Genomic DNA, 19,936 nt, shown 5'->3' with positions numbered 1-19,936 from the left:
TACAAACGAGATACTGAGATGTTTAATGAAACTGTAATTATCATGATCATAATCAATAAGGAAATCATTATTCTCTGTTACATCGCTGAGATTCTGCTCAAACAAACTGATTGTGTGGATGAAAATGAATCTGTACGTGAAATCATTGTAACAAGAGTCATTTAACAGACTTTACTGATGGGATGTGTGAACAAACTGAAGGTTTCTATAATCAATAAACAAGAATGAACTAAGTCTTTTCTTCCTGTCTTTTTTCCAGGGTATCATACAAAGCTCCAGGCTGCTTTGGATCAGGATGACGTCCTGAAATTGAACCGTTTTGTCACAAATGCTTCAAAGTAGATCGTTAAATATGAAAATAAATGATTATAAAGCCATTTAAATATTTCAGGACAGTTTAGTTTGATAACTCCCTGTTGTCAGTCAGCTGTTTGTAACCAGTCAAAGAACAGGATTTGTCGTGAAATCACACCGGATCCAAACTTATTTGGTGTTCATGGTATTCAACCTCCAAATCACTATTCCAATGCTTTGTTTATTTATTATATTTAAGTATGTAATAATTATGAATGAATCCAAAAATACCCCATTAAATAAGGAATAATCCCACAACATTATTCATATTTAACATTTAATGAAGTTTATGTGTAAATTCAGTCAGGAAGACTAGGGGTGCAATCTCATTCATTCTCATTCATTCTGGGTCACTCTCTCATTGGCTATTACTATGTCAGCTGATTATGGGCGTCTCTCTTTTCAGTGACCAATCAGAGCTTGCCATATCTCCCTAACCAATCACATTGTCGCTGTCAAAAGTTAAAAACCGTTCTCCTCTATGCTGTTTTCAGCGTCAGTATCAGCACAAACGGATGCGACCCTCCACAACCCCATCACCTCCAGATTCATCCAATCAGAGCAATCCTGCTCCACTTCATTCATCGGATCGGCATCAATCTTCTCGGTCACCGCCAAAGACATCAAGAACTCCCAGCAAGCATGCTGATGCTACGGGAACCAACGCATGGGCATCGATCACAGGGATGTCCCACACCAACATTCATGGACGTACTGAGGAGAGATGCTGGACAGTGCTGGCGAGCTAGCCAGATGTATGATGGACTGAGACAGCTGGAAGCTCCGCTTGAAAGCCCGTCTGAGGACGACCCAATGACATCAATACCGATAGTTGTATTATCACTTTTTTACATCCACCACTATTGGTTTTGTGTTATCAGTCCTACTTGTATTAGCTATTACAGCTGCTAGGCCATTATCTATCTATCTATCTATCCCCCCAGCCGGTCTCGGCAGATGGCCGCCCGCCCTGAGCCCGGTTCTGTTCCAGGTTTCTTCCAAGTAATCGGGGAGTTTTTCCTGGCCACAGCGTGCTTGGTGGATCTTGTTGGGTCTCTAAACTATGGTGTACGTTCTAAGACCTACCCTATATATATAAAGCGTCTTGAGATAACTTCTGTTGTGATTTGACGCTATACAAAAATAAATTGAATTGAATTGAATTGAACTACCACCATCACCAGTGTCTAGACCCGGGGGGGAATAATCCTAAATCCAACTACGGCATCACTTCCCCCTTATTATGTCACATTGGGTCTAAATCGCCAAAGACTGTGACTATTCATAATTCGTGCACTTTTGTAATAAATCATCATTCAATTCATAAGAGTCTCTCCTGATTTAATTATTATTAGTTATTCTCAGATGGATTTAGCTGTTTGTTGTGTGTAGAGGAGGCTTTACTTTACTGTTTAATTTCTGGACTACTCCACACTGTCTTCTGTCTGAGTGTCCTGAATAGTGTGTATAGAGTAGTCTTTGTCCAAATGAACACGTAAAAAATCACAAGTGCATATTTTTCTCTCAGTTTGGGGCTCCGTCCTCACTAGGCCGTCGTTTTCCTCACCCTAACAGAGCTCTTGGTGATAGAGCGGCCCAGTGAGGGCTGTGTGGCAGTAAGAAAAGCTGTTGTTGCCTCCTGGGATCACTCATTTTAAATGTCAGCGTAGCCCATCACACAGTACGGCTGCTGTCATTAAACAGTATCACATGATATTGTGATTGAGTAATGCTCAGCAGAGCAGCAGCTTGGGAATGACTGCTGGTCAGCAGGTGGTACTATCTACTAAAATAATGTGAAACACTTCTCCTGTGATCGTTTCTTGTGTTTGAAAGTGCTTCTGTCTCCGTATATTGACTGCTGAACACGTGGAGATTCTCTCAGAAAGCGCCGACTTGGACCACAAGAGGTCAGGAGTGCTCAGTTTTAAAGTCATCTGAGGATGTTAATGCACCAATCTGACAGCCTGAACTCATTCAGTCAAAGTCCAAGCCAAGCTTTCACATCTAGCTGTTAGTCTGAAGGACATGAATGTCATCAGGACACTGATCCATATCACAGTCAGATGCTGAACTAGCAGTCCTGAACCTCGTCATCGTTGTCATTACTGTGAATGCTCATTTTGATCCAGAGATTTCTGTAGAAAATGAGACCGATGGACAGTAGTTCAGACACTGCAGTGAGCTTAATGGAGATTGTCTGACCTCTTGACCTCTTGTAGAAGACATTGCATGGTTTGAAGAACAGTGAACGGCCGTATTGTTGCTATGTGATTGAACGTGCATCATTAATTAAATTTGGCACAGATGTAGGTTTATACGTTATGAAAAGATGTAGATATCGGGGCGCTGCCAATTTGCCAAATAGGCGCTAAATATTCCTAAATGTTGCAGAAAACTGATTTTATGACTCTTGATGATTTCCAAGGTGCGTTCAAGCTGATGAGATCAGATGTCAGAAGATCACAGGCATGATTTTATTTACCTCTTTATTTTTTACGGGTACTTTTTAAAAGCTTTTAACCTGAGAAAAACGTGAAAATCAAATAAAAGGAGCGTGATCACTTCAGGGTCAAACTTCACCCCCATGCCTTTATGGTAGAATGACAACCTTTAAAGCAGTAAAACTGACAGAGATAACGCTGGATACATTTCTTAGTCACCAGTAACCTCTAATCACAGTTAAAGTGATACTGAACTTTGGTAGATCTTTGGGTTGTATTGCTCACTAGACGTGATATCGGCCCAACTAAAGGAGAAAATCATCATCAATTGCTTCTGCTGCTTCTTTTCTCTCTCCATTCAGTCCTGTTGCTAGTGAAACAGGTCGCTAAGGTTGCTTTCACTCATAACCCGTTTAGTTACCTGAAAAGGTGGGTCTTGGTCCGCCTCCAAGCCGACTCTGGTGCGGTTTGTTTATGTAATTTTAGCATGATTTCAAAAGTTAAACTATTAATAAATCCATCTGCTGATTGTGAAATCTGTTCAGGAAGTGATCTTATTGATCTGTATTTAAGGCCATGTATAGAGGCACCCCCCCTTGAAGGAACCGGCCCTCTACCTCCGAGAGGTCAAGGCCCAGTTACGTGCTGGTTAATCTTGTGTGACAAAGAGATTTTCCAAACAGATGGGTTAAAGCATAATAATACAATTTATTCCGAACAATCAATGTTGCATAAGTAAAATAAAAGAGTTTACAGAATTCTGGATCCAATCAACGTGTCCCTGACAACATACAATGCATGGGTCAGTTCGCGAAGTCTGAACCCCGAGCTATCCCTGATCCAGCGTATTTAAGCTTTACACAAATCAATATTCATGAGCTTATGGCACGTGATGTTTTTGCTGCATATCTTCTTTTTTGTTTCTTCTTCTGACTCCATCCTCCCGTGACCTTGTGAAAAGAACAGAACATGCAGTCCCGTGTGCCTCCCCCCTGTCCTCGCCCTTGAGTAGTTCAAAGCCTCTCCAAATGCTGCCGGAGATTATTACAATGTGACTATATAGAAATCTACAGTCACCGAATCACCTCCTCAAGGAACAAAACAGTGCAACAACAACTGAACAGCCCCAAGTCCTTCATTCCTTCACCCTGAGTTATGCCCTTAGAAGCTAATAATTGAGAGACAGTTATTGAGCAATAGGAAACAATACAACAGTTTTCAGCTTCCCTTATAAGCAGGTTATTTCAGGTCATTGTAAGCACTTTTGTACATAATAAATCCAACACCCTCTAAAAAATAAATGTAAATTAAAAAGTGCTATTGTATATCAAAAAAAGAAAAGAAAAACTGAATCCTACTGGAGTTGGCACCTTGCTGTGGTGGATAAGCTTGTGTGTCTCTTTAACCCTGTATTTCAACAGGAGACTCATCTAAGTTTTCTTATAAGTTCAACACAGTCAGCTTGGTCACAGGTTAGAGACCGGACAAATATCAGCTCCTTTGCTCAGATTTGAAGGCCATTGCAAAAATAAAACATTGTCATATGAACCTGAAGTGCTGACTCAAACTAAGAAGTTCTCATGTCACCTGTGACTAGAAGTTACCGGCAATCTCTGAACTTTACCCAGCGTTATCTCTGTCAGTGTTACTGCTGGCAATACAACCCAAAGTTCTACCAAAGTTCAGTATCACTTTAACTGTGATTAGAGTTTACTGGCGACCAAGAAATGTATCCAGCTTTCAAGCTATCTGTCAGTTTTACTGCTTTATTGGTTGTCATTCTACCATGAAGGCATGGGGGTGAAGTTTGATCCAGAAGTGACCACGCTCCTTTATTTGGTTTTCGCATTTTTCTCAGGTTAAAAGCTTTTAAAAAGTACCCTTTAAAGATATAGAGGTAAAAACATCATGCCTGTGATCTTCTGACATCTGATCTCATCAGCTTGAACGCACCTTGGAAATCATCAACAGTCATAAAATCAGTTTTCTGCAACATTTTGGAATATTTAGCGCCTATTTGGCCCCATTCGTCCCTCAGGGGCCAAAAAAGCAGTGCCCCGATATCTATATCTTTTCATAACATATAAACCTACATCTGTGCCAAATTTGATACTTTAATCGCAAAACGCACAATTGTTACGAATATTTCAGTTTAGCTGCCCCAATATTACATGAGATTTTTATATTATTTTAATTTTTATTCTGTAAATCTTTTAATCTGGAAAGAACTTTGTACTTAAGTTTGACAAGTGTTATATAAATTATTATTATTACTACACTAGTTGCCTAGGTTACTTATCTCTACTTTCTTATGTAAAACAAAAAATTAAGCAGTAAAACAATGGCTTATGAGATTTCTTAAAAACAATCACTGCAGCCTCAGGAGTGTGTGTAATGTGTCACTAGTCTGTCTGTAAACGGCTGCATGCAACAGTACATACTTTGTAAGGGCAGCTGCAGTGTACTAAAAGGAAAAAGCAAAAGTATGTGATTTGGGACGTAGTCAGTCGTGCTGCTCCTCGTCCTGGAATGAATCATAGCTTGATAACTCCTCCCTCCTCTTCCTGCTCTCAAACACAACCCACTCCAATCGGTCCATTTATTTCCTTGTTCCCTCCCCTTCAGATCTACAGTTTAAAGGTTGGTGTAACCAAGATAACACATGATGATTAGATCAGAGCTCAAACTAGTGTCGGTTCTCAGGAAGTGAAAATCAGACAGTCGTTGCTACTGAGAGGTGAAATGGCGCAGAAAGGAGTTCAGCTGGACAAGGAAGCATTCTCTTGTTCGATCTGTCTGGATCTACTGAAGGATCCAGTGACTACTTCCTGTGGACACAGCTACTGCATGATCTGTATTAAAACCCACTGGGATGGAGAGGATGAGAAGAAGATCTACAGCTGCCCTCAGTGTAGGCAGACCTTCACACCGAGGCCTGTCCTGATGAAAAACACCATGTTAGCAGATTTAGTGGAGAAACTGAAGAAGACTGGACTCCAAGCTGCTCCTGCTGATCACTGCTATGCTGGACCTGAAGATGTGGCCTGTGATTTCTGCACTGGGAGGAAACTGAAAGCCTTCAAGTCCTGTCTGGTGTGTCTGGCCTCTTACTGTGAGAAACACCTCCAGCCTCATTATGATGTGGCTCAATTAAAGAAACACAAGCTGGTGGAGCCCTCCAAGAAGCTCCAGGAGAACATCTGCTCTCGTCACGATGAGGTGATGAAGATGTTCTGTCGTACTGATCAGCAGTGTATCTGTTATCTCTGCTTAATGGATGAACATAAAGGCCACGACACCGTCTCAGCTGCAGCAGAAAGGACCGAGAGGCAGAGAGAGCTGGAGGTGAGTCGACTCAACATCCAGCAGAGGATCCAGGACAGAGAGAAAGATGTGAAGCTGCTCCAACAGGAGGTGGAGGCTGTCAATCGCTCTGCTGATAAAGCAGTGGAGGACAGTGAGAAGATCTTCACCGAGCTGATCCGTCTCATGGAGAAAAGAAACTGTGATGTGAAGCAGCAGGTCAGATCCCAGCAGGAAAGTGAAGTAAGTCGAGTCAAAGATCTTCAGAAGAAGCTGGAGCAGGAGATCACTGAGCTGAAGAGGAGAGACGCTGAGCTGAAGCTGCTGTCACACACAGAGGATCACAATCAATTTCTACTCCACTACCCCTCACTGTCACCACTCAGTGAATCTACACACTCATCCAGCATCAATATCCGTCCTCTGAGCTACTTTGAGGACGTGACGGCGGCTGTGTCAGAAGTCAGAGATAAACTACAGGACGTTCTGAGAGAGAAATGGACAAACGTCTCACAGACAGTGACTGAAGTGGATGTTTTACTGCCACAACCAGAGCCCAAGACCAGAGCTGGATTCTTACAATATTCACGAGAAATCACACTGGATCCAAACACAGCATACACACATCTGTTATTATCTGAGGGGAACAGAAAAGCAACATCAACGATGGTACGACAGTCTTATTCTAGTCACCCAGACAGATTCACTAGATGTCATCAGGTCCTGAGTAGAGAGAGTGTGACTGGACGTTGTTACTGGGAGGTGGAGAGGAGAGGGACAAGAGTTTATGTAGCAGTCGCATACAAGAGTATCAGGAGAGCAGGGGGGGTGAATGAATGTGCGTTTGGAGGCAATGACAAATCTTGGGCGTTATATTGTGACCAAAACAGTTATATATTTTGGTACAACAATGTCCAAACCCCCGTCTCAGGTCCTCTGTCCTCCAGAATAGGAGTGTATCTGGATCACAGTGCAGGTATTCTGTCCTTCTACAGCGTCTCTGAAACCATGACTCTCCTCCACAGAGTCCAGACCACATTCACTGAGCCTCTCTATGCTGGACTTTGGCCTTTAGGTTATGGAACCACTGCTGAATTGTGTAAACTGAAATAGACAGAAGTCATTTAAGGGTTCAATTCTGTGTTTTAACTCTTAAACTTATCTGGTGTCCATCATTGTTGTGTCATGTCTTCACTGCACAGAGATCAGCTGTCAATCAAACATTACGGGCTCTACTTTGACCAAAGAACGTTTATTACCAAGAAGTGAAAGTTAATTGTTTGTTCCATTGCAACGTCAGCGCCCAGCAGCAGAGCTACGCTTCCGCCATTTTGGACTGAAAGCGACTACCGCACGCCAGTAAAACGTCCGCCTACAAAGTGACGTACAAAAGTAAAACTAAATTACTTCTATTATATTGTCACATTTTACCAAAACGGCCGGTGTTGAACAATAAAATATTATGAATTTAAGAAGTGTTTTCAGTCAAAAATGGCGGCAGCGCCTGTTGTCAAAAAAGCAGCAGAGTTGCGTCTCTTTGCTTCTACACTCTTTGCTTTGACATCTTCTCATGAGTTGTTCTGTAAATGTGTGAGTGTCTTCAGGTGGCGCTCCTTCCTGTGTCTGTTTCACTGCTCATGATGATCTTTGTTCACCTGAACTGATATTTCTCTGCTTGAAAATGTAAACTTCTCTGTGCTCTAAATGTTTGATGAATATTTGTATATATATATATATATATATATATGTGTGTGTGTGTGTGTGTGTGTGTGTGTGTGTGTGTGTGTGTGTTGTTGTTTCTCTTCCACTGCACGGGTCTTAAAGGAAGGTCTAGTGATTTATTTCTTATCATAGATATTCTGTTCTCACCACTTTTTGTAAAGATATCTAGAATCACATTTATTTGTTGGGCAGACTAAATGTTGTCGTCCAGATCGACGTACAAACGAGATACTGAGATGTTTAATGAAACTGTAATTATCATGATCATAATCAATAAGGAAATCATTATTCTCTGTTACATCGCTGAGATTCTGCTCAAACAAACTGATTGTGTGGATGAAAATGAATCTGTACGTGAAATCATTGTAACAAGAGTCATTTAACAGACTTTACTGATGGGATGTGTGAACAAACTGAAGGTTTCTATAATCAATAAACAAGAATGAACTAAGTCTTTTCTTCCTGTCTTCTTTCCAGGGTATCATACAAAGCTCCAGGCTGCTTTGGATCAGGATGACGTCCTGAAGTTGAACCGTTTTGTCACAAATGCTTCAAAGTTAGTGAACTGTTTAGCTGGAAAATGAGAAAGTTTGTGACCCGGCAGTCATGTTGAGATCATTTCTCATTTTACTTACTCATTGGAAATCAATTAACAACACAAAACAATGACACATATTGTCCAGAAACCCTCACAGGTACTGCATTTAGCATAAAAAACAGGCTCATAACATGGCAACAAAAAACAGCTGTCAGTGTGCTGACTTGACTATGACTTGCCCCAAACTGCATGTGATGATCATAAAGTGGGCATGTCTGTAAAGGGGAGACTCGTGGGTACCCATAGAAGGTGGAGAGAGCCTTGTGTCTAGTGACAGCCCATCAGGCGTCCAATGCTGGGAAGCGGCGCGTCCCCTCGTGATATAAAAACGCCCCTGTGGACACGTACCATAAATCTAAATTTGGATATTTTTGCTGTTAACGGTTAAAAGAAGAGTTGCAGGTGTTGGCGTCCTCTTTAACCTGTGTGTGTGTGTGTGTGTGTGTGTGTGTGTGTGTGTGTGTGCGTGTGTGTGTGTGTGTGTGTCCTTACTTGGTATCATCAGCCACCTCCACCTCTGCATTGGCTGTGATTGGTGCGTTGGAGTGTCCTGCAGTGGGGTCGTCTGTATTCAGCTCCCCATTGGTTGAACTCATCACCTGGAGGTGAGAAATGGGGGAGGGATGAGTTCAGGCGTGCCAACGTCCGATATTGGTGGGACAACAATTTAAAAAGACTTGCATTACGTCCACACTAAGGCAGATACATCTGAAAACTTATGTGAAAAATGCACCAAAACAACTGAGAGGCAGATAAAAGTCTCTTCTTGTGAGAGCCCAGTTACTGTGCTGAGTCTCAGCTAGTTAAACGTCCATCTGCGTCCTGCTCTCCATCCTCACAGAGGAGAAGACTGTTTTCAAATGTAGCCAGCTTAATGTGGACGTGGTCTTAAAAATAGTCCATAAGAGCTGTGACCTCCGGGGAAGCCTCACACCTCCACAGATACAGCCATTGTCAACATTCATTTTGCTGCCATGCAAAATAGCGACACCTCTGCGTCATGACTTAAAACAAAAAGCAACGACGACTTTGTGGCCTTGAAACTGTTTAACTTCACTCTTTAACAGCAGCCGCTCTGACATCATTCATATGCTAGTACAGTCCTGCTGCACCTGTTTTTAGTTCCTTTACACATTTCACCTATTTTCCTTTTTTCTTTTGAATATTTCCCATCCCTTCAGTGCGCCTGTCATGCCTGAAATGTGTTTTGCTTTTACGCCAATTTACGTGCTCACACTGTACGGTCCGATCGTCAGCCACGACCTGAGTGCTCACACTGTACGTGTAAAATAGATCTTGGATCATCTGTGCCATCCTGTCTGCTGAAACGTCTATAAAAAGAAAGAGGCAGCGGCGTAACGTTATATGGACTCGCTGGTGGCGGGGAATGCACAAATACACACACTGTTTGTCAGACACTCGCTAAATTTACGCCGGGCAGACACACAGCTGACAACCTGCTAAACTAAACTAAATGTGCGGTGGAGACTTTTACTGGGAAAGTGGCTGCGTGTCCGCGACACTACACTCAACACCGCTAAGTTAACGCTCCCTCGGACGGGTGATCTGGGGACTCAGTTGTCTGTTGTGCTCATACACTGCAGCTGGTGCACCGCTGCATGCGACGCACAAATCTCGTCGGTTAAGGGTTAATAATCGGTTAACGAGGGTCGGTTATCGGTTAAGAAAATCTTTCTAAATTAGCATCCCTAGTACAGTGTACGCCCAGCTTAGCACAGGGAAACTACTAGTGCCTCAGAATGCATTGAATCCAAATATGATTCGACATGGATTACGTCACATGTAAATACTCAATAAACATCCACTTCACAGCACCACATTCACCTCTGCACCGTGGCTCGATCATGGCCAAGTCAGCACTAGCTGAAAGCCAAACAGTTCAATAAGAGCAATAGAGAAGCCAGGCCACAACCTTCTGTCCCCTTGCATAAAGTCTCCATTATTTTAATGTGAAAAAGGGAGTAGTTTTAAAAAAACAAAACACATTGCCTAACATATGGTGTGTAAACGTAAAGGTGTGTAAAACGTGGAAGGTTTTAATTTAGAATCTCTATTACAATAGTCCCATGTGAGGGAATTATTGAGTTGTTGTGAGAAAACAGACTTGAGATCAGCCCCTGCGCCGTCTCAGAGAAAGTCATGCAGGCAGACAGACAAGTAGGCAGACAGACAAGAAGCCAGCGGAGCTAACCCGTCCTCTCAGTACCTGGACGGACCCGCCCAGCCTATCAGCAGTGCGATGGGAGCCCAGCAGCTCTCGATTGGTCACTGGAGTGGGCTGCGACTCACTGCCTTTCCCCTCTGGAGACTAGAGGAGCCGATCGCAGGAGAAACGAGGAGGGAGGGAGGAAAGAGGAGGAGGAAGAGGAGGAGGAAGAGGAGGAAGAGGTGTAGGTGGTGGAGGAGGGAAAAGATGAAGAGGACCGGTAAGATGGAAGAGGAGGCTCGCCGTGGAAAGGGGAGGGGACAGGGTGGAAAAGAGAGGAGAGGAGAAGGGAAAGCAGTGAGGAGAGCAGCAGCACGGTGAGGAGGAGAGAAAAGAATGAGGAAAGAGAAAAGAAATAGTGAGTTCAGAGTCAGTATTTGGTGGAGGAGCAACAGGAGGGTGAGCACTCAAGTGTGCGGTACAGTGAGAGTGCACAAGGAGACTCTGCATGTGTGGAGGCCCCATGCAAAAAAGGGGGAAGGAGGTGGTCTATGTTCGTTGGTCCTGTTCAGACCTGGTGTTAACATGTGTCCTCAGTGATCCGATCACAAGTGGACAGCTCTAAGTACAGGTGTGAACGCACTCGAGACGCATTGAGATCGGATCTTTCAGACCACATTCAGAGGTGGTCTGGGCCACATTAAGGACCGCCTACTCTACTGACGTCCTGCTGGGATCAGCGGGTCTCTGCGCTCCTCGTGTGAATAGATAGACAAAGTCCAGCCAATACTTTACACAGGCAATATAACTTAACCATTAACTATCCAGGTGGTACAGGAGGACTTTATTCTAGTCCGTTAAAGGATCTATAACCCTCTACAACACCTCACCTCCGTCTAACAGAGAACTCTCAGCTCTATAGTGTCTGTCTCAACCACACTCGCACATTGGTTTACTACCTCATTTCATTTGATTTTAAAGGGACTCTATGTAAGAATCAGAAATGTCTTGTTAACAGCGACACCTGTGGCCGTTAAGGCAACGAAAGTCAGCGTATTGTTGCTCGCGCTTGTGCTCGCTCTACATAGACGTGAACGCTCAACACAGTGAGGCGACACGTCAGCTAAAAGCACAATATCACTCTATATTTCAGCTGCTTGGCAGTAATGTTAGCTGACCAGACGGAGGTCTCTCCATGAATCAATGCTGATCCTAGTGTTGGCTTTTCCTGCCTCAGCCTCCCGACCGCGGCCGGAGGGAACAGGGGAGACGCCGGAGTTTTGGTCGGAGACGATAACGTTACTTGCTGAGGAGCCCCGCCTTCACTTCACAAGACACGGGAAACCTCTGTTCAAACGTCCACTGTACATTCATTAGATATTCTCAGAGCTAAACTAACTCTTCTGCAGTGTGGAGTGAGCAGCATGCACGTGAGAGTGGAGCGAAATAGCGAGAACGAGCGCGGTGTGTGAGTGAAGGCAAGCAGAGGAGCATAGACTTCGGCCCTGGAGACCAAAGCTACGGTCTCCCCCGCGTCCTCCAACCGCGGCCAACACTGTTTTGCAAGACGGGCTTCACAAGACGGTGCTTCCGTGTAGTTTGTGTTGGAGTCTCGTCTGAACAGCGTAGCCACACGCGAGCGTGCATGAGACACCGAACCGCAATGATTTATACGGGTAAGAAGTTACAAACAGTCCCTTTAAGAAAAATTGTAACTTGCACACTTTGCTATTGTATTGTATATAGTATGTTATTGTTATTCTATATTCATATTTTATATTTTCTAAGCTAGTGGTAGTAGTCTGGTACATTTATAGTGTATTCTAATATATTCTTTATATTGTGTGTACACTACAGATATTATCTCTAGTGTTTTTTATTATATATTTACTGTCCCTGTGCTTTGTCTGAATAACCTGCTGCTGTAACACAAGAATTTCCCAATTTGGGATCCATCCACTGTATTCAAATGCACCTATCATGCTAATTTTCAGGTTCATACTTGTATTTTGGGTTTAACATGGGTTTACATGCTGTAATGTTCAAAAAACAGAGAGACAACTCTCTCTCCCAATATTTTGAATGTGGCCTGCAGTACCCATTTTAAACCGCTAGCCGTCAGTGCTGCATATTGTTCCTTTTAACAGTTTGGATCACCTCTTGCATATTTGCTGCTTTCTTTTAGTGCCGATTATTTGGTGATGATTGATAAAGAAACCGAAGCCAGTTAACCCTGCGACACGGCCAACACGGCTTTGTTTTGCAAGTGGAGCAAACAAGAAAGTGACAAGAGCTGAGGGAGCAGGAGAGTGAAGGAGAGGCAGGGCTGCTTCATGTGTGTGTGTGTGTGTGTGTGTGTGTGTGTGTGTGTGAGGCTGACGTACAGTGTTACTTTTTCACTAGACGTGTTTGGCAAACACGTCTGCACGGTGGTGCAGTGGTTAGCACTGGGTTGCAGGTTCGAATCCGGCTTGGGACCCTTCTGTGTGGAGTTTGCATGTTCTCCCCGTGTTAGCGTGGGTTTTCTCCGGGTACTCCGGTTTCCTCCCACAGTCCAAAGACATGCAGGTTAGGTTAATTGTGGACTCTAAATTGCCCGTAGGTGTGAGTGTGAGCGTGAATGGTTGTCTGTCTCTATGTGTCAGCCCTGCGATGGACTGGCGACCTGTCCAGGGTGTACCCTGCCTTCGCCCAATGGCGACCCCTAACGGGATAAGCGGTTGCAGATGGATGGATGGATGGTGTTTGGCAAATATATACAGAATCTCTCTCAAATACTCAGACTGTAATAAATCATGTGAATGTGCAACACGTGCATCATGTTGCATTATTTGTTCAGAGTGAGTGTACCTGGTTTTTGGTCTGCGGTGCTTTCTCTCGGTTGCTCGTCTGAAGTGGAGTCTCGCTGGCCACCGGACCAATAGGAGTGGGCTAAACACACAGGAAGTGGGATCATCAACATGGGATCAGAGTGAGGAAATGCACATTTGGTTACATGACGTTTCTTTACATCCTATTATTGATCTTGATGGATACCGCTGTCGTACACTAGAGGCCCCCCCCTACAATAAACTATTATGTTGCCATTTAAATACTGATGTAGAAGCGTGAGAGCGATGACGCTGAATGTTGCAGCATTGTGAACGACTCAAAGTTCAAAACCTCACCGCTGAACTCAAAGCTCACGTTATTTCAACTTCATTATTGTCTGTTGAACTCACTCAAAAGTGAGTAAATTCAGATTACACTTCACAAAGAATGGAGGAGGAAGTGTCTTTGACTTTTTGGAGATAAGAGAAATTAATATTAGGGCTGTCAATAAATTAAAATAGTTAATTTAGATTCATTTTTATCTGTTCAAAATGCACCTTAAAGGGAGATTTGTGAAGTATTTAATACTCTTATCAACATGGGAGTGGGCAAATATGCTGCTTTATGCAAATGTATGTGTATATTTTATTATTGGAAATCCATTAACAACACAAAACAATGACAGATATTGTCCAGAAACCCTCACAGGTACTGCATTTAGCATAAAACAATATGCTCAAATCATAACATGGCAAACTGCAGCCCAACAGGCAACAACAGCTGTCAGTGTGTCAGTGTGCTGACTTGACTATGACTTGCCCCAAACTGCATGTGATTATCATAAAGTGGGCATGTCTGTAAAGGGGAGACTCGTGGGTACCCATAGAACCCATTTACATTCACTGATCTGGAGGTCAGAGGTCAGCTTTAAAACTGAGCCCGCTAAAACCTACAAGTTATGCGTAAATGCATTAAAGAAAACGTTAAAACAAATGTATCATTGCTTTAGCGGCCCTAAATAATAGCACGCCTACTTTATCACTTCCTGTTTACACAGTAGATCAGCCATATGATTATGTGTCACTCTTTGAGTTCAGCTCAGACAGCACAAAACACCCGCTCCACACTAACCAGTGGCTTTCCAGTCCAGTCGTACTGGTAGTCGAAGATGTATCCGTTTCTGTCAAAGAGGTCCGTAAAGAGTTTCCTCAGGTAGTCGTAATCCGGCTTCTCGAAGAAGTCCAGGCGACGCACGTACCGCAGGTAGGTGGCCATTTCTTCTGTTGCATACACACAGGCACCAAACCCACGCACACACAGAGAAACACACGCAAGATTTGATCAACATATGCTAACCTGATCATTTATGCAACAGCTGTGCAGAAACACTTTTTGTTTTGTTTGTCGAAGCGTGTGTATACGAACCTGGGAAGCTTTCACAGAGGACCTCTATCGGTGTGTCTCTCTTGGTGTCTCCGATCTTCTGATAACGTTCTTTCAGAGTGTCAGCCTAATGAAGACAGAGACACGGTGGATTTTATTCACAGAGGTGATGAAGGGGGGGAAAACAAAACAAAACACACTGGACGGCTGGTCGTCTGCCTCCTCACCTTGAGCCCCTGCCAGGGTAGGCTGCCTCGCAGGAAGTACATGAACATGTGGCCCAGAGCTTCCAGGTCATCCCGCCTGCTTTGCTCTGAAACACAGAACAACAACAAAGGCTTTAAATTGCTCTCAGTCAGGACAGATGAATGTTGTCAAGGCAAACTATGTGTTGAGCACGCCTGCAAACTCAATTTGGGAAACACAGTTCTTACAAAGCTTACAAACATCTACGGGTGATATGGTATGGCTCTATGATTTGCGTTAAGAGTGGTACATGTGTGCACATGTAGCACGAGGGAGCAGCTCACCTTTCCCCAGATGTGTATTGATGCTCATATATCTAGCAGTTCCAGTCAGACTCTTGTGTTCTCTGTATGGGATGTGTTTCTTGGTCTCTGGGTCTATGTATTCTTTCGCCAGGCCAAAGTCTATGATGTGGATGGTGTGTTGCCGTTTGGAGCCGGGTCGGCCCACCAGGAAGTTCTCAGGCTTCACGTCTCGATAGATCAGGCTTCTGGTGTGGACAAACTCCATGCGGGTTATCTAAGGAGCAAAACAAAAGACAGCGCTAAGTAATCCAAAAATAAACTACAAGTGTTTTTGAGATAAAAAATAATAAAAATAGATTTTTTATGTGTTTGTCTTACCAGTTGTATGGCTATCATGAGTACAGTCTTTAGAGAGAAGGTCCGGTCACAGAGGTCAAACAGATCTTCTAAGCTGGGTCCCAGTAGCTCCAGAACCACAGCATTGTATTTACCACACGGTCCAAAGTAAAACACCTGGGGTACGCCCTCTGGATGAACAGATAAAGAAAGGACAGTCAGAACAGGAGCTGGACACATTTCAGGGAAAAATCAATACAGCATAGTATTGCAATATTTTGCGTGGCAATATTGTATCGATACACAGACGTCAAATATCAATCTTGTGTTATATAAACTATTAACTGCTTAACAATCCGACATCCCGCCGTCGGGTCTGAATGCTAGTCTGTCGTTCAGAGGTGGTAGCGGGCTCAGTCTTAAAGCTAGAGTGAAGATACTGGTATCATATCAAACTAGGAAACCTAAGAAAATCAATGTCATGTTAGCTTGTCGGGAAGAACACTAGATAACGCTCCAAAGATATGCTACATTTTGGCGAGGAAAAACTGACATGGCCAAATTTCAAACCTCTGACCTCAAGATATGTGAATGAAAAGTCTGTAAAACTGAAAACTGTATCTTATTAGATGAAACAGATGTTGACAGACTGCATAATTTGCAGTTAAAAAAATATATCTTACAGTATATCGCAATACTCAGCATATCGCAAAATGTTTAAAATCGCAGTAAGATTGTATCGTGAGAATAGCGTTCCCACCCCTAATAAACACCATACATTGATCAGTGATATCGGTGAGGTGAGGCGCCTGCGCAGAGCCCAAAGGACACCAAAAGACGATACCCACCCAGCAACAGTCTGTTCACCCTGCTGCCGTCTGGCAAGCGATACAGAAGTATCAGCTGCCGTACCACCAGCTTCGTTCCTCAGACTCATCCTCAGTGAGTTGATATACTCAGCCCACATTACAAAACTTAGCTCGATATCGAGTTTATGATACTGATATCTAATAACAGAGATGGAAGTCCCAACTCCAGACCAACAAGACCACATGAATTCCAAGTCCTAAACTTCAAGTCCAAACCGAGACCTTATGCTCCCTACACCAAATTGAATGCCAATGAATGATTAACAGTTGATATAGTAAATGAAAAGACATTAATGCTTGCTAAAAACTTGCATTTATTACTTCCAAACAAACTGATTTGCATGTTGCCGACCATTTTTTACTTGACTAAACCAAAACTTGGTGTTCAAGTTTAGTTCTAAATCACTGATTGCATCGTGTCTGAAACAACTCATACTGGTTGGTCTGGGTGTCGGCACAGTGAGGGGGGGGCGACAGCATGAACCTCCCGCGTGTTATAGTGGAAAGAAAGTGTGAAGCAATGGCTGCGGTCCAAAAGTCTTTTCAGGAAGGTTCCTAGCGGAGTGAAATGACATCGGAAGTATCTCAGCAGCAGCCGTGATAAGAGCTGTTTGAATCCTCTAAATGTTAAGGAAAGGTGCTTCAATGCTTCCTTTCTTATCTCCTTTAGCGTAGGATACACTGGAGCATCCTTTACCAAAAGGAAAGGAGATAATGCCGTCCCACAATTCCTTGCGGCCGAAGCGACGTACCATTCTGCGCATCAATTGGGATTCATGTTGATGAATATGAGTGGACAGTTAAAAAACGATTTAGTTTGACCTTACTTTTAATTATTTTGAACGTGTAACAAATACCTAAGTAAAAGACAAAACAAGAATAACATATAAAATGAACAGTAAACATATAGCAAACAATTAACAAATAATCAACATAAATAAATATTAAATGTCTGAAAAGGAGAAGGAAGAAGTACAGCCTACACATATGGTCCTAAACTCCTTCTCCATAACTCCAATAATTAACTCAATATGTCATATATATCCTTTTTTATTTCCATTCCAACCTTGGTAATGAAGTGATACTTTTCTCCGGTTGTCCACGTTAGGTCAGATAGTCATTTATTATATGTTGATGTAGAGTGTAGCAGCAGAAGGACCTGTCGTATCTCTCTCTAACACCGTCTTAGACCATCTTCAGAACATTGTAGTTTTGGCAGACCCGCAGTCGGATTCTCTTAACGCCACGGTTGTCTTTTCCTTCTGAATTCTTCTTCACATCTTTCCTTGACCTCATGTTTTCCATCGAGGTCGAGGAAAAGTGGTTAGGAAAGGACGTCATTTTTTTAACTTTTCGACCGCAGCCCATGTCTGTACACAGAGGTAGAACATAGCTGTCTACACCCTCCCCAGGTCTGCAGGGCATAAGGAAACGGGCAGAAAGTATGCTAAGAGCAAAAAAAACATAGCTTAAAAAGTCTTATTTGCTAGCTGGCATTAGTGCTAACTTCATTATAAATGTTGGTAACATGCAAACCATTCCATTAAAGCTCGGCTAACTCTCCCAGTAGAAAACCTGACGTTTCCTGTTCCTGTCCCGGGTGAGGAAGAGTTTATGAGAAATGTGGAGCAGGTTTGAACCGAGGCTCCGTTTGTAAATGAGGAAACATACTGTGCGTTCCAATACTCATACTACCATACTACTTAGTATGCCAGAAAAAAAGATTTCTCATGTCCCAATACATAGTATGTCAAAAGCATTATGCCAAAGCTACCAGGATGTCCTAGTGCTTAAAATGCTGTTAGATAACTGGGAGTTTGGGGAATTTCTTCCTACTGCTTTTTCTTTTTTAACAAATCTACAATAATAGTGAGAATCCTGTAGTTCAGTGGTTCTTAACCTTTTTTGGCTAGCATCCCCTCTATCCATTATCCAGGTCCCTTACCGCCCCCCATCAAATAAAATGTAGGCTAAATGTCTTCGTAAATATTAATGTTCATTATTATTATTATTATTATTATTATTAATATTGTGTTATATCATTAAAAAAGCATGTGAATGGAATATATATTTATGAGTTTTGCAACAGTTATAAATTTGACATTCAGACTTTAATGAGGTATCACAAACATACTTGCTAACTTTGAGACCTCCAGAAAAGGGCGGATTTCTAAACCAAATCGGGAGGTCTGGGGGTCCGTCCCCCAGAAAAATTAGCGTTTCATAGACTTTGTTTCCTGCATTCTGGAGACTTTAAAAAGAGTGAAAATAACAAAATAATAACTTCACTGCAACTGCATTTTATGTTAAACTTTTAATTTGACCTTTAACTCCCAGGAAAGAAAACTGAATAATTGGCCCCTCTGGTGTGAACTTGAATGTTGTAAAAGTGTCAGACTGTCGGATGTGTGGATGGAGGGAGTTCCAGAGCCTGGGAGCAGCAGCCTGCAGCTGAATGCCCTAGCACCCATGGGTGCTGAGATGTGAGGTGGGGGTGGTCAGAAGACCAGCTGAGGATGAGTGCAGGGAACGGGCTTCTCTCACTCACCGAAGGTCCTTTCAGACACAACGTGACGACGCCACCACTGACCTCTGAAACACGTTATTTCTAACAGCGACGGCTTTTCACTGCACTGAACAAAGCCCAACTTCAGGCGCTGCTCGCTGTGGCAAGCTCAGCTTAAACATGAGCTCAAACTGAGCTGTGTCGTCAGCATAGACTGCTCTCTTCCCCTGAGAAACGACAGTTGGTGTAGCTCTGTTGTCGTCCGGGTGGAAACAGTAGGGACTTTACACGCTGTTCAGTTCCAGAAACAGGTAAAGATAACGAAAAGAAGAAAAAAACAAAAGTGTGAAAATTTGACATAAATTGGGAGAAATACGGGAGAATTGTGACTCCGGGAGGAAACCGGGAGAAAGCAATGAAAAACGTGAGTCTCCCGGGAAAAACGTGAGGGTTGTGTGTGGCTGGTTGCTCGACGCTAAGTTGCGTTCTCAGGAAGTCCGGCAGCGGAACATCCCTCTTGTAAATGTGTAACCACGGCGATAACAGGCCGTTCACAGTGTGTCCTCGGGAGAAATTCATGCTTTCAAGAGGAAGAAACTCTTAATTTCCTCCACGGGTAATACCAAGGAAGAGAGCGTTCATTTTCCTGACTTGTCACAGTAAACATCTTGATGGTGAAAGTTTCTAGAGATGATCCTCTGACGTCCCGTTCCAGTGAAGGCAGCATGTGGAGCAGATACAGAAAGCTGACAGAAACACTTTTTACTCAAAATTATATTCTGGATTTAACCTGTTTTCTACACAATCATTTGAAGGACTTTATCACATAAGTAAAAACTATTTGGGGATTTCATTCCTTCTACAGCAGTGATTCATTTTTTATTTTTCATCTGCTGTATCAGCATCATCAAACAGTATTTCAGGAAAAAAGAAGAGCCAATTCTGAAAACTG

General features: G+C 43.0%; 2 protein-coding genes across 5 annotated transcripts; one reads left to right on the top strand and one right to left on the bottom strand.

Moving 5' to 3' along the window:
* Window positions 1-5,540: 5,540 nt before the first annotated feature.
* Window positions 5,541-7,325, top strand: LOC141776510 (tripartite motif-containing protein 16-like). The gene has a single exon (XM_074650129.1). It carries the CDS (start codon window positions 5,541-5,543, stop codon window positions 7,212-7,214), a length of 1,674 nt encoding a protein of 557 aa, XP_074506230.1. The 3' UTR covers window positions 7,215-7,325.
* A 1,377-nt stretch (window positions 7,326-8,702) lies between these two features.
* LOC141776511 (casein kinase I-like) lies at window positions 8,703-15,864 on the bottom strand. 4 transcript variants are annotated; one of them, XM_074650133.1, is made up of 7 exons: window positions 15,652-15,864; window positions 15,313-15,547; window positions 15,010-15,095; window positions 14,825-14,909; window positions 14,531-14,679; window positions 13,439-13,519; window positions 8,703-9,020 (listed from the first exon to the last, which is right to left on the bottom strand). In XM_074650133.1, the coding sequence occupies exons 1-7, from the start codon at window positions 15,847-15,849 to the stop codon at window positions 8,910-8,912; spliced, it is 945 nt and encodes a 314-aa protein (XP_074506234.1). In that variant the 5' UTR covers window positions 15,850-15,864; the 3' UTR covers window positions 8,703-8,909. The 4 variants fall into 4 exon arrangements, with proteins under 4 accessions (XP_074506234.1, XP_074506235.1, XP_074506232.1 ...); XM_074650134.1 differs by having other exon boundaries at window positions 8,874-9,020; window positions 14,531-14,676; XM_074650131.1 differs by lacking the exon at window positions 8,703-9,020 and adding an exon at window positions 10,577-10,750.
* Window positions 15,865-19,936: the final 4,072 nt, after the last annotated feature.

Source organism: Sebastes fasciatus, chromosome 11 (genome assembly GCF_043250625.1).
Source record: "Sebastes fasciatus isolate fSebFas1 chromosome 11, fSebFas1.pri, whole genome shotgun sequence".
Lineage (NCBI taxonomy): Eukaryota > Metazoa > Chordata > Actinopteri > Perciformes > Sebastidae > Sebastes > Sebastes fasciatus.
The sequence above is the reverse complement of the archived record's forward strand: the minus strand, read 5'-3'. Positions and strand labels throughout refer to the sequence as shown.